Raw genomic sequence first — 15,078 nt, forward strand, 5'->3', positions numbered from 1 at the left:
AAAAAAAAAAAAAAATCATAACTCTAGAGCCAGACCCTGCTTCTTACAGCTACAAGACTATGGCCTTTGGGCATTTACTTGTCTGTCAAATGGGTTCCTGAGAGAGCTGATTCTCCTAAGGTTGAGCTAAGATAATGCCCTTAGAGTGGAATGTGGGTGTGTAGAAAGCCAACGGTGCTGCTGCTGCTGTCCTAAATCCCACTATAAAAAGTTGGGGCACCCCTGACCACACATGGTATTTCAGGGTCCAAGGATCAAACTTATAGATTCTCTTTGTCCTTGGCTCAACTCAGTGACAAAATTCAGATTGAGGTGGTGACACACACCTGTAACCCCAGCACTATGGGAAGCTGAGGCAAGAGGATTGCACTTTGAGTCCAGCCTGGGCAACTTAGTCACTTAATGAGCCCTTATCTCAAAATAAAGGCACTAGGATGGCCCTGGATTCAATCCCCAGTATTAAAAAGAAAAGAGAAAAAAAAAAAAAAAAGATCCACAGTGCAGGAGAGTTCTGACAGGGAAGATGTAATTTGACCCAGTAAGGAGGTAATTTGACAATAAGAGACATTTGACCCAGTTGTCTTCAAGGACAACTTCCTCAATTTTCAGATCATCTTCAGAACCACTGCCTGGTGACCCCATGTTTCCATATTCCTCAGGGAGACCTGACATCAACATTCATTCATTCATTCATTTCATTCAGCAAACATCTACTGAGGGCCCAAGCCCTGGTCTAGGTACTAGGAATGCAACAATGAACAATAAATCTCCATGAAGTTTTGTTATGTCAGGAGGCCCTGGCTTCTGTCTGCATTTTATTGCAGGAACCCAAGAGTCCCCTGGATCCTATCTTCCCTTCTCCTTCCCCTAGTCCCCTGTTCTCTCCTAGGAGCCAGAGGGCCTGTGCCTGCTCACACTGGACATCCAGCTCCGCACCCTGGCCGCTCTGTCCGTGGCCATAAATGTTCTCTGCTGAGCAGGAATAATTCCCAGCATTCTCAAGGTGAACTTTGGAAATGTGGACTTTCTCTTCTGTCTCTCCCAGCATTTCGTTCCCATTGTGGTGCCAGGTGTAATGTTCGGCCAGAGGATTGGCCAGTGAGACACAAAGCAGCTCTACTGATTCTCCCTCAGTGGCGGGTGACGGGTGGATATGAACCGTGGAAGGTTCTGGTGCATCTGGAAGAAGGGGCAGAGGCAAATGGGGAAGTAAGGACAGCACTCTGTGGAGCAGCCGTGGCAGCCCTTGCTGTGGCCTCTCGCGGGCCCCGCTAACCTCCCCTGCCAGGTCCAAGGAGGCTCACACCGCACTTGGAGCTTCACTTCTTTTGACTTCCCCAGGCCCACGGCGTTGGAGGCCTGACAGAGATAAGTCCCTGCTGATTCCCTGGTCACTTTGGGCAGAATTAGTGTGGGCTGCTGCTCCTGCATGGGGACGCCATCCTTGAGCCAGGACATAGTCTCGTGCTCGTGCTCTGGGTTGCTGCTGGTGACCTTGCATGTCATGTTCACAGACTCCCCCTTCATGACAGTGGCTTCTCTGGGATAGACTTCAATGTTCAACTTCGGAGAGTCTGCAGGAACAGAGGGGCAGTCGGGGAGAGAACGGGGCTCTCCCGGGGTGGGAAGTGGCGAGCAGTGGCCGTGCTCTAATTCTGATAAAGCAGTGGCCTGAAGCTGTGGTTCTCTTGTCAACCCAGGGGACTGTCGCAGCCTCCACTCATCTCTCTGCTTTTCCCTTTTCCCTGTCCCCTACCATCCGGTCTCTACCAGCAGCCAGCAGGATTCCTAACACTGTCCATCAGGTATCACTCCCTGCTTGAAGCCACCCAATAGATTCCACACAGGACTGAAATCCAAAGCCCTTCCTGCAGCTCAGGAGACCTAATGTCCTGCCTCCTCCATCTCCTCTCCTACCCTGTGATCCTCAAAGGCAGTGAACTCCAACCCCTCTGACCATTAGGCCACATCGCTGACATCCAAGCCCCCTCCTCATGTCTTACTATTTGTGCTTTTTTTAGTACTAGGGTTGAACCCAGGGCTGTACACTGAACTACTTCTCCCACCCTTCAAAAAAAAAATTTTTTTTTTTAAAGTTTTGAAACAAGATTTGGTTAAATTGCTAAGTTCCCAAGCTTGGCTTGAAAGAACAATCCCCCTGCCTCAGCCTCCCAGATTGCTGGGATTACAGGCGAATACTTGATTTTTTTCTCTCCCTGAAATGCTCTTCTGACCTAGTCTTTCCCATCTTTCAATCAGCCTAAGCACTTGCCTTCTTCAGAAAAGTTTCCATCCATCACCCTCACCCTGCTGTATATTTTTCTCAATATGCATGCCATTGGTTGTGGTTTTACTAGAGTATTTCTCTGTGAATCTTCCTGCAGCTCAGAAGACCTAATGTCCTGCATCCTCCATCTCCTCTCCTACTGTATGACCCTCAAAGGCAGTGAACTTCAACCTCTCTGGCCTTTTGGCCATCTTGCTGACAGCCAAACCCCCTCCTCAAGCCTTAGTATTTGTGCTTTTTTTGTTCTACTAGCTCTACTCTTCTCCCAGCTGGCAGCCACAGGAAGTTCTGGTGCCTGGTAAATCAGCAGTAAATATTTATTGAATGAAAATGAATGAATGAGTTATGAAAAATATCTCCTTTAGGAGGAACAAAGAAATCTGAGTGGATGATCCCCCAAGCATGCTGTGGCTGAAGAAGAGACTGCTTCATTCTGCTGGGCCAAAGCAGAGACAAAATGAATTTGTATCCTCAATGCCAGGGCTGACAAAGGGTACAGGGGACGAGACTGGGTCAGTCCCTTTGGTGACCAACCACAGGCTGATCTTGCACCCCTCTCCTCTTACTCTTGGTGGGGCCCAGTGAGTGGCTGGGGAGAAGGTAACAAGGACAGAATCCTTCCCAGGGGAAGATAGAGAAACTCATCAGGGAGACTCACACTTCACATCCAGCTGCACCATATTCTTAGAGAGCACTGTGGAAGAATGCAGGACCTCGCATCTTAGGGTCTTCCCATGGTGAGTCCACTGGGGCTGGAACTGGAGCTTGCTCACGGTGGAGATTTTCTCAGTGGAAAGGGTGGTGGAGATGTCAGTGGAACGGAAGGTATGGTGGGGCTCCTCCAGGGACCAACGCAACTGGATGTCGTACTGAAAGCAGGCAAAATCCAGCAAGCAGGTGGCAGTGACTGACTCATCCTCCTGCATTCTTGAAGAGGAGAGCCCGATCTGAGGTGGAGGAGTGGTTTCTGCAAAAGAGCCGGGAGATGCTGGGGGCTTGGGAAGTTAGGGACCCATGGACACACTAGTTGTTCACCGTTAGTGCACCTGCCTCAAACAATCCTTGTAGGAATACCTTGCCAGCTCATCCACCTCCTTGTCAGCCTAAAATATGCTCTGGGAACCCCTGGAGATACTAAGTGTCTCTGCGGAAGTTTACTTTAGTTTCATTTCCTGATGATTGCTTTTTTTTTTTTTTTTCCAGAACCGGGGATTGAATTCAGACCCTTGGCGCTTGCCAGGGAAGCACTTAATTCCACTGAGCCATCTCCCTGGCCCCCTGATGATTACTTTCTCCATGGTTTCAAGATCATTCTTCCCACCACTCTGAATTTGGTCCATTTAGTTCAACATGCATTTCTTAGCTTTGATAACACACTCATACTTGTGTGATGGCCTCAGTTTTGGAAACCCTCAAACACAGCTTCCCTTTAGTAGGGTGGTGCGCTGTGCAGCTTGCTTGCCCCGGGCTGGATCACCCTTCAGACGGCAGGACTGAGGCAGAATCTTTCACCAAACACAGGGTTGCTTATCACTGACAACTGGACAAACAGGCCATGAGGTAGAGTGACCACATGCTATAGTGCCTAAGCCCCTGGCCCTACCTGATAGTTCATCTCCCTGCCCCGGAGTCATCTAGCATTGAGGGGCTGATCAGAATTGGCCAACTACACTAATACATATGAGGAGTTTGCTTAAAAATCTGGGTCTCTATCCTTTCTTGAAAGATCAAAAGATCTCACAAGCTGGAACCCAGATTCCAGAATGGGCAGAAGATGAGAGCCAATGAGGCACCTGAGGTGGGCCAAGTGCTCTGGCCACAGATGACCACAGCCCCATCTTGTGCTGCCCATGTCACTTGCATCCCAGCCTGACCTCTGCAAAAACTCAGTTTGTGACCCCTGTCCCAGGAGTCGGGTGTTTCCCACCTCCCGCCTTGCCCTCTGCTAAATCAGAGCATCCCTGTCCCAAGGTCTTACTGGAGACATTGAGGAACACATAATTCATCCATCTGTCTGCCTCTTCATCTTTTTCCTCTTTGTCTTTTTTCCACGTCACCCTCATCCCCAGCTTGCCACTGTCACGGACGAACACTGGGTTGATGCTCAGGGTACAATTATTTTCTGTCTTTTTCACCCTCTGATCTTGAGAAAAGATCTCCTCTGTCCCTGTCTTCTTATAGAGAAGAGTCCCATTGAAGACTTTGGCCTCATCGATGTACACAGGATTGTGGTACAGTGTGAAGTTATCCAGGAGCTCCTTATTTTGTTTGTTTTTGAATGTGCAGGGAATCCAGACGCAAGCCCCCTCCCAGGCGTAGATAGTTTTGGGGTGTTTAAATGTCCATTCAATAGAATCGCAGAAGGCCAAGTACGCTGAAACCCATAACAATGATCAGAAAGTGTTACTGAGGGGCTGTGGAAAGTTTTCAAAAGAATGAGAGACCCTCTGTGCACACAGGGGCGGATGCCGTACATGGGAAGAATGAGACAGGGCAGACAGCACGACTCTTTCTCTCCGTGTGCACGCTGCCTTCCCGTCACTGCACTCCACTCCTCTGGCCCAGATCTGCCCTCCTTCTCCTGTGCCCTCTGACACTCCAGAACCCAGATACCTGCCTGGCCACAGGAGCAGCAGGAGCCCGGAGCCCAGGAGATGCATGGCGTCCCGTCTGGCAGGAGTCTGAGCGGGAAAGAGTTTGTCTTTCAGCCATCTGGTTATTGACTTCTCGCCCACACACGGAGCTCTGGCCCCTTTCTCCTGACCTTGGGGCTACATCTGGTTGCATTGTGGGGTGTACAACTGGGGATCCCTTTGCTGGGTTGGTGAGCTTGTCCTTCAGGGCAAGAGCTTACTTCCGCTTGGTTCCTTCCTCTCTCTTCCTCCCATCCATTCACTCATTCACCTGTTCTTGTCTGAACTTCCTGCCCAACCCTCAGACTGCCCAGCCCATGCACTGGGCAACAGGGATCTTTCCTAGAGGCCACTCGTGGGGGGGTTTACAAAGAACAGAGTCATGATCAAAATGAGGTTAAAAAAATCATTCTAAAACCATTCATGACAGAAGAAACCAGGAGAACATTTAGAGGGAAAGGGAAGCTCTTAGGCCAAGGGATCCACACAGGTGCCCCAGGGACTGGGTAGAAACATCAGTCATCAAGACGAAAGTCCTGTCTAGTCTCCAGGTGGGAGCTATCTCAGTTCAGCCAGCGACAGCCAAGTCAGAATAGGGGCTTAGGGGCCGGGGAGATGGCTCAGTGGAATAAGCGCTTCCCTAGCAAGCGCAAGGGTCTGAGTTCAATCCCTGGTTCCGCCAAAAAAAAAAAAAAAAAAAAAAAGGGGCTCAGTGCTGTCTGAACTTCTGCTGCTCTCAGGAGAAGAAACTGGATTTTCATGGGATACCCCTGCCTTGAAAACAATACACACCAGGTATGATCACGAGGTGTGATGACTGCTGCGCACCTACCACTTCACCACTCTCAGAGGCTGAGAAGCAGGAAGACTGTGAGTTCGAGCTCAGCCCAGACAGCTTAGCAACTTAGCCAGAATTTCTCTCAAAATAAAAAATAGCTGAGGATGTAACACAGAATGCATGTTCTGGGTTCAACCCCAAGGCCAGGAAGTGGGCAGAGTACCAGTCAATAGGACTTATTTGTGGACTGAAGGCAGCCGTGGGGCCACCAATTTGCAAAAGATGCTCTCTCTCTGTCTGTGTCTCTGTCTCTCTCTCTTTTTAACAAGCTTACACTTCTACACAGAGTTACATTTACATAGAGCTAAATTTAAGTCCCTTTTTATATGGTTGTCACCTCTGAGCTGGCCCCCAGAGAGCCCGGACAGGATGTGCTCACAGAGTGTGTCTCCGGTGTCAGCACAGACCCGTGTTCTTTCCACCCACCTCACCAACATTTCCCACATCAGCATCGCATCAGTGACCCCCTCTGGCTGCTTGTCTCCCTGGGCTGCAGGCTACACGCTGAGGGCTATTGGCTGTCTGGTACCAGCTGTGAGGAAAGCTAAGCTGCTGGCTGAAAGCACGAGGGGGCTCTGTCCCCAGTGTTAGGGACGGACCTGTCCTGAACATGGGTTAGGATGTGCGGGATGAAGCCAGGTGAGATACTCCCAGGCAGAACTCTCCTCAGGTCTGCAGGTGCTAACAATGTTTCACACACAAAAGAAAAGTCATCAAAATCACTTGGGGAAAGCTGCATTAAAAAGTTAAGCAAGATTCGTTTCCAAAAGACTTTTCAAACCTTGAAAAAGCTCTATATCAGTGATGGTGATCCTATGACACGCATGTCATAACACGCATGTTTGTGTCATTGAAAGCTCTAAAAGGTTCACCATCGCTGCTCCATATGCATCATCAATCTCCAAACACGAGAGCTGGAGTGTAGTACACTGCCCACCCGTCTTTGTCCATGAGCTCTGTATTACCTTATCTGCCAAAAGCTTTGCAAGATTGCAGGGCCAGATCTTTACCAGAGGGGGCAATTCCGGAGAAGGCCTGCATGCCTAACCAGCATGGGCAGGCTCTGAAGCATAAGAGAAGGGAGCCATGTGCTTCCTTGGGCAGCATATACACTAGAAAAGGGGAAACATGCCTGAGAAGCAGAGAGCTGAGGAGGCAGCTGGGGATGGAAGCCCGAACCATTAGGCACAAAGCTCAAAGCCAGGGCATGTTGTCTAGATCTGTGCTCTGCCCACTGCAGGCCTTGCCAGGCCTGTGAGCCAGCTTCCTGGATGCCACTCTTCACTCCTAGGCACCCGGTGACCAACCCTGTCCTCAGAAGACTCCCTAAGCCTTTCTCAAAGCCAGGAGTCCAGCTACAGCCTGCTGTAACACAGCAAGAGCAACAAGGACAATCCATGCTCTGCTCCCACCTCTAGGAACTGCATCCGCCACAGAGTGGCCATTCTGCTTCATGTGCTGAATTCAAGAAAAAAGAAGATAGTTTTTACCTGTTTCCTGATGTCTTCTGTCTTCAAGGACCCTGCAGCATCTAAGAGTGAAAACAGAAGTACAGTGGAGCTTCTTGTGACTGATTGTGACCCTTCTTGGCCACACCCCCTGCCTCTCTGTGGCTCTGAGGGTGACCACAGAGATTTCGATCCGGTCTTAGAGGCGGTAGACGGGACACGAGCTCAGAGTCAGTCAGGAAGGAGCCCTTGAGCACCCATGGCCAGGTCTTAGTTTCAGCATGTGGATTTTTAGTATTAGATCAGCGTTCCAGCTGACCTTGCTGCAATGGCCTCAATAATTGGTAGACTAGGTGGAAAATTAGCAAGGATCTATGAGAGCCCAACAACACCATCAACCAATGAATTTAATCAAAATACTTAGAACCATCCCCTCAACAGCAGCATAATACATATTGTTTTTCAAGAATATAGAGTACATAGCAAGATGAATTATATCTAGGACAATAAAATAAGCCTCAGAGGGGCTGGTGAGATGGCTCAGTGGTCTAAAGCACCTACTTAGAACAAGCTAAGCTAAGCAAAAGCACAGGGACTGCGGTTCAATCCCCAGTACCACATGCCAGCCAGCCCCACCCTCTGGTGGGCTGAACTGGCCACACACACACAAAATAAATAAATAAATTTTAAAATAAAATAAGCCTCAGAAATTTAAAATAATTTAAAGTGTACAGAGTATGTTTTCTAACCATAAGCGAATCAAATTAGATATGAATAATAGAGAAATAACAGGAAAATCCTTAAACACTTGAAAACTGAACAAACTACCTCCAAATAACACATGGGCCAAAGGAGAATTCTCAAAGGAAATATAAAAATATATTGAACTGAAAGAAAAATGAAAAGAGAACATACTGCTTTTGGGGGAGGATACAACTGAAGCACAAGAGGGAAATTTAAGTGCTGAATACTTTAGAAAAGAAGAAAAGACAAAGCTGGAGACAACATACTTCCTGACTTCAAAATATGCTACAGGCCAGGGAGATAGCTCGGGCATCTAAGCACCTGCCTGGCAAGTGCAAGGACCTGGGTTCAATCCCCAGTACTGCATGTCATGCTGGGCACACCATGGAGGCCACCGAGACCAAGCATGGTAGTGCACACCTGTAATCCCAGCACTGAGGAGTGTGAGACAGGAAGATCACTACAAGTTCAAGGTGCACAATGAGACCCTGTACCAAATAAATAAATGATTTTTTTTTTTTTTTTTTTTTGCAGAACCGGGGATTGAACTCAGGCCCTTGCGCTTGCCAGGGAAGCGCTTATTCCACTGAGCCATCTCACCAGCCCCCATGATTTTTTTAAAGTACAAAATATGCTACAAAGATAAAATAACCAAAGTTAATGATGTTGAGTTTTTTACATAAAAATGTATGGCATTGACATAAAAACTTACACACAGACCGATGAACAAAGTACAGAGTCCATAAGTAATTGCATGTACCTATAGCTAACTGATTTTTATCAAAGGTTTTAAGACTATTGGCAGTTATTTAAATAAGTGGTGCTAGGGAGATTAGGTTAAAAAAAAACCAGCTAAAAATGAATTAAGTGAGGGGCTGGCGAGGTAGCTCAGCAGACTAAAGCTCTTGCACAGGCAAGCTTAGGCACATACAGGGACTGAGGTTTGATCCCTGGCAATACATGTAATGCCAGCCCTGCCCCCAGTTGAGCTGACCACAATAAATACATTAATAAAAAACCAAATTAAGTGTAAGAACTGAAACCAGTTTCTGGGAGAAATGTCTCAAGACATTGGAAAGGACAAGGAACTTTTTGGACAGGGTGACAAAAGCACAGGACGCAAAGCAAAGGACAGATAGGTGAGTTTTCACCAAACTGAAAAGCTGCCCAGAAAAAAGAACCATCATCAGACTCAAGAGACAATCTGCAGCATGGGAGAAAACATTTACCAGCTATACATTTGAAGGGGTCAGTAATCAAAATATATAAGGAACTCCAGCAACTCAATAGCAAAAACAAAACAAAAAAACAAATGAGCTGACTTAAAAATGGGTAATAGAATTAAATAGATGCTTCTTAAAAAAGACATCCAGGGCTGGTGAGATGGCTCAGTGGTCTAAAGCACCTACTTAGAACAAGCTAAGCTAAGCAAAGCACGGGGACCATGGTTCAATCCCCCAGCACCACATGCCAGCCAGCCAGCCCCACCCCCTGGTGGGCTGAGCTGGCCACACACACGAAAGAAAGAAAGAAAGAAAGAAAGAAAGAAAGAAAGAAGAAAGAAAGAAAGAAAGAAAGAAAAAAAGAAGACATCCAAATGGCTAAGAGGTGTGTGGAAAATGCTCCCGTGTCACTAAGCATCAGAGAAAACGCAAATCCAAACCATAATGAGCTATCACCTCACCTCATGTCACCTCACTCCAGTAAGAATGGATATTAGGAAAAAGGACAAAAGCTGGCAATGACACAGAGGAGAGAGCGTTCACATGGGGTTGTTGGGAATGTAAGTTAGCACAACTATTGTAGAAAATAGGTTAGAGGCTCCTCAAAAAGTCTTCAGAACCTAGGGATTGATGATACATTCTTGAACATGACCCCAAAAGCATGACCCTGAAAAATTAATAAGCTAGGCTTCATCAGAATTAAAAATTTGGGCGCTGTGAAAGATGCCACTAAGAAAATGACGACTCGGAGAAGAAGTTTGCAAACTATATACCTCAAAAGACTCATTGTAGAATGAATACGTGAAGAGTTCTCAAACGCCACGTGAAAAATCACACACTCTAACTCGAAGATGGGCAAAAGACACAAAGAAGTGTTTCACCTGTGAGGACAGACAGATTAAAAACAATCACATGAAAAATGTTCAGCATCACTAGCCTTTTTAGGCAAATGCATACCAAGACCACAATGAGATACCACTATGACATACATATTAAAGCAACAATATTTTTTTTTTAAGTATAGCAACGTCAAGTGCTGGAGAGCATGTGCAGAAACTGAAACTTTTATATTTTGCTATAGAAGTATAAAATTGTCCAGCAAGATCCTCAAAATTTTAAGCATGCTGTTGCTGCGACACTTAACAGCCCCACTCCCACACACAGGAAATGAAGCATGTCCACCGAAAAGTTGAACACAAATGTTCATAGCACCATCATTGTGAGAGCCAAAAAGAAGCTCAACCCAGATGTCCCTCAAGTGGCAAATGAATAAATAAAATTTGGCAGATCCATACAATGAAATATTTGGCAACAAAAAAATTGTGAGGTACTTGTAATAGTTTCCACAATACGATAGACCTTGGAATATTAGGTGAAAGAAACCAATCACAAAATGCTACATTTTTATGATTCTGCTTATATGAAATGTTCAGAAAAGGAAAGTCTGTAGAAACAGAAAGTACATTTAGGGTTTGCCTAGGGCTGCAGGTGGAGAGGAAGTGAGTGATGGGTCCTAATGGGTGTAGAATTATTGGGAGGAAGTTAAATGCCCTAAACTCATAGTAATGGTTTCATAACTCAGTTAATATATTTAAAACCATTGACTCCCACACTTTAGATAGATGTGCTGTGCATATGTTAATTATATCCCAGAAAAACTATTAACACATAATAAAACGCAATCCAATTTAAAAGGGGCTGCAGATATAGCTCAGTGGTAGAACATTTCTCTAGCATGCATGATGAGGCTCTGGGTCTGGTGCCCAATACTGGGGAAAAAAAAAAAAAAGGGAAAGCACATGAAGAAACATTTCAGGAACAGCATATACAGGTGGCAATAAGCACATGGAGGGGCTGGTGAGATGGCTCAGTGGTCTAAAGCACCTACTTAGAACAAGCTAAGCAAAGCACAGGGACTGAGGTTCAATCCCCCAGCACCACATGCCAGCCAGCCCCGCCCCCTGGTGGGCTGAGCTGGCCACACACACACACACACACACACACACACTAAATAAAATTTCAAAAAAAAAAAAAAGATTTCAACCTCACTGGTCATTAATAAAAAACAAATTAAGATCATAACAAGATATCAATATGTACCTATTCAAATAAAAAAAAAACAATAGCAACACCAAATGCTACTGAGGATGCTGTGAGCCTGGGTTGTTCATACATCACTCATGGGAAAGTAAAATGGCACAAATGGTATAAAATACCATTGTCAGTTTATTTAAAAACTGAACTAGATATACTCACCATGTGAGCCATCTATTATATACTTCAGCATTTTATCCCCCAGGAAATAAAAACATATATCCACTCCAATGCCTGTACAAATTATTCACCATAGCTTTATTTGCAATAGCCAAAACCTAAAAACATGTCCTTGAGTAGGTGAGTGGTTAAATAGTGATGTATGTATTCTGTGAAGTACAGTCGTTCTCCAATGTCTGGGACCGAGGGTCCTAACAGACACCAAGATCTGCAGAAGCTCAATTTCCTTGCATGAAAAGACATGATGTTTGCACATAACTTAGGCTCATCTTCCTGGACAGTTTTATTTTTCTGTAGTGCTTTGGATCAAATCTAGGGCTTTGCACATACTAGGTAAGTGCTATACCACTGAGCTACATCCCAGGCCTCTCCTATCTACTTTATTTTATTTTTTTTTTAATTTTATTTATTTGTGTGTGTGTGTGTGTGTGTGTGTGTGTGTGTGTGGCCAGCTCAGCCCACCAGGGGGCGGGGCTGGCTGGCATGTGGTGCTGGGGGATTGAACCTCAGTCCCTGTGCTTTGCTTAGCTTGTTCTAAGTAGGTGCTTTAGACCACTGAGCCATCTCACCAGCCCCTCCTATCTATTTTAAATCATCTCTAGAATACTTCTCTTTTTAATGTATTTAGTACAGGGTCTACAGGGTCTCACCATGTAAATCGAACTCGTAGTGATCCTCCTGTTCACAGCCTCCCAAGCCCTGGGATTACAGGTGTGTACCACCACGCCCAGTCTCAGTGCTCCCCAGGGGACAGGGCTGGCACGGCAGGCCTGGGGATCGAACCCCCAGCCCCTGTGACTGTCTAAGCCTAAGCAGACACTTTAATCCGCTGAGCTATCTGGCCAGTCCTCTAGAATACTTTTTTTTTTTTTTGGGACCGGGGATTGAACTCAGGCCCTTGTGCTTGCCAGAGAAGCACTTATTCCACTGAGCCATCTCCCCAGCCCCCTAGAATACTAATACCTAAAAAAATATAAGTACGAGGTAAATAGTTGTTGCACTGTACTGCTTAGGGAACAATGCCAAGAAAAAAAGCACGTTTTGGTACAGATGCAATTTTATTTTTGAATGTTTTTAATCCACAGTTGGTTGAATCTGGAGAGGTGGAATTTGCAGACATGAGAGTGACTAGGGGGAAGGAAGTGTCAGTACATGCAACAAAAACAACATGGAAGATTCTGGAGGTCATCATGAGTGAAAAAAGCCAGCCTCAAGGGATCACACGCTGCATGACATCCTTTAGATGACAAAATTATAGAGATGAAGATCTGATTGCTGATGGCCAGGGATTAAAGATGGCAGGAGAGAGGGAACACGTGTGTAGGAGGTCACACAAAGAGGTCTTGTGGTGATGAGCTGGTTCTATATCTTGGTTGTGGTGGTGATGGTTACATACATGACAAAACAACATAGAGCTGCACACACACCATACCAATGTCAGGTTCCTGGTTTCGATATTGTGCTATAATTATGTAAGAAGGAGCCGTGGTGAGGACCATGGTAGAACTCTCTGTTCTATCCTTGCAACTTCCTGCATCTATAATTACTTCAAAATTGAAGGGTTAATAAGAAAACAGCCAGCAATCTCAGTGTGGAACCTCACGCCTGGGAGTCCAGTCCCAAATGTCTCATGCATGGGACCCTTCAGGATTGCAATCTCTGCTCCTCACCTGGAAGGATGCTGGCCACCATGGCAGGCACTGCTGAGGGTCCTGAAGCTGCAGGAAACTGGGTGACAGGCTCTTGGCTTGTACCTGATTTCTGGAGGCCCTGGATGGGACAGAACTCCTGAGACAGGCAGCTTGGATGCCCTCATTCTTCTTTCCATCTATCTTATAATGAAGGGGAAGTTCTCCATTTTGGGTGACTTGGCTATCACCTTCTCTGTAACAGGAATGATTCTAGTGCCTTCCTCAAGGGTCATTGAGACCACACATGTGACCCAAGCCATAGACAAGATACCTGGGTTCAAATCCCAGTTCTCCCTCTGTCACCTGTGACATCTGCTCAGTTTCCCCTTTAAGGATGGCGTGGCCGCTGGCATTCCTCTCTTGATGGGGGTGTTGCAAGATGATCTTAGCATGGTCACAAGTGTGTGAAGCACTTTGCACAGTGCCAGTCATGGGACATCTAGACCTGTAATAAAGTGACAGCTCTGTAAGGACAGCTGTGTTTATGAACCTCATCACTTGCTCTGAGTTTGACAGAAAGTCCTCTGAGACCCAACTGAAGTTGGCAGGAGAGTGGGACAAAGAAGCCTCTCATGACCACAGCCCAGCCTGGGCGTCCTGCCTCCTGCCCGTGGCCACTCTTCTCTCCTGCCTCTTAGGCCATGAGACCCACTCACCTCTATTCCAGGCCAGGCAGAGTGCATCTCCCATGTCTCTCCCTGTCTCTAGACTTCTGCGCTGTAAGTTGCTATTTCAGAAGTGTGACATGGGGATTTCTCTTGCTTGGCTTGGTATTTCTCAAGGGGAAGATACCCTTAGTCTTTCCTGTCCCTAGGGCCCACCGAACCTGCTCCTTCTGCTTTCTTTAGCATCTAAGCAAGCAGAGGCAGTTATCTTTAGCTCCTCTCTTTCCCTCCTCCAGAGCATTGGTTCCTCCGGCACGGGTCCTACCTGGCGCCTCTTCCTCTCCATCCTCAACTACTTCCTCTGCAGAGGCCACCGCCTTCTATGCTCTCTCCTTGTTCCTGCAGCTCCCCTTGCTCACTGCCCACCTGGCCACGAATGGGTCTGCGAAGCCCTGGACCCCTCCAGTACCACCCTCCAGGGCTTCCCGATGCACTCTGAGTCAGTGCCCAAGTCCTGCCTGTGGCCTTCCAGGCACTCTGAGATCCTATTCCACTGGACAGGCTCTGTCGCTCTGCTCAGACTCACTGGTTTTCTTTGGATTTGCTTGTTTGTAGTACTGATGATCAAACCCAGGGCCTTTGTATTGAGCCCTTTTCCCACTTTTTATTTTGAAACAAGTTCTTCTTTGCCCTGGCTGGGCTCAAACTTGCAATCCTTCTGCCTCTGGCTCCCAGAGTGCTGGGATTACAAGTGTGCACCAGCACCATGGCTCGCTGGTTTCCTTCTTGTCCCACAAATGCAGCAGGGATGTTCTTCTCACAGGCTTTTGCCTTGACATTGGCTTTCCTTGGTCCCACATTTCCCAGAATCCCATGGAGCTCCCTCTCCAGCTTCTGGTCTCCACTCAACTGTCCCCTCTTCCTTGCCTGACCCAGCACACTCAACCTTCCTTCCCGCACCACCTGAATGCACTAATGTGTTCATCCCTGCATTGGTTCCTCCTCTCTGCCTCCCAGGGACAGCTCCAAGGGGCAGGGGAGGGGTTCTCAGTGGGCTACCCACAGGCCTGGCACATAGAGGCGCTCTCAGAGCAGAGCCCTTGTTGGATTCTGGTGGGATTGGGGAGCTGGAAGAGAAAGTGACTTTGAGTCTAAGCTGTGTTTCCTCTTGGGGGCGTTAGTCCACCCTGAAAGATGCCCTTCCAACCTCATCCCTTTATTGTTTCCCAAACTTTCCAATTTTGCATAACATTTGTGGGACTTTGATCCTGTCTATGAACCCCATGAAACTCTCTCTCTCTCTCTCTCTCTCTCTCTCTCTCTCTCTCTCTCTCT

General features: G+C 46.8%; 1 protein-coding gene across 1 annotated transcript in view; it reads right to left on the minus strand.

The window, feature by feature from the left end:
* Positions 1-4,763, minus strand: part of Cd22 (CD22 molecule) — a 10,352-nt gene extending 5,589 nt beyond the window's left edge. The window contains exons 1-5 of the mRNA XM_023721446.1: positions 4,745-4,763; positions 4,266-4,661; positions 2,946-3,254; positions 1,305-1,574; positions 916-1,179 (exon numbers count right to left, since the gene is read on the minus strand). Coding sequence (XP_023577214.1) covers positions 916-1,179; positions 1,305-1,574; positions 2,946-3,254; positions 4,266-4,661; positions 4,745-4,763 — 1,258 coding nt within the window. The remainder of the gene's footprint in view (positions 1-915; positions 1,180-1,304; positions 1,575-2,945; positions 3,255-4,265; positions 4,662-4,744) is intronic.
* Positions 4,764-15,078: the final 10,315 nt, after the last annotated feature.

The sequence above is a fragment of the Octodon degus genome, unplaced genomic scaffold, assembly GCF_000260255.1.
Source record: "Octodon degus isolate 3935 unplaced genomic scaffold, OctDeg1.0 scaffold00083, whole genome shotgun sequence".
In the NCBI taxonomy this organism is placed as follows: Eukaryota; Metazoa; Chordata; class Mammalia; order Rodentia; family Octodontidae; genus Octodon; species Octodon degus.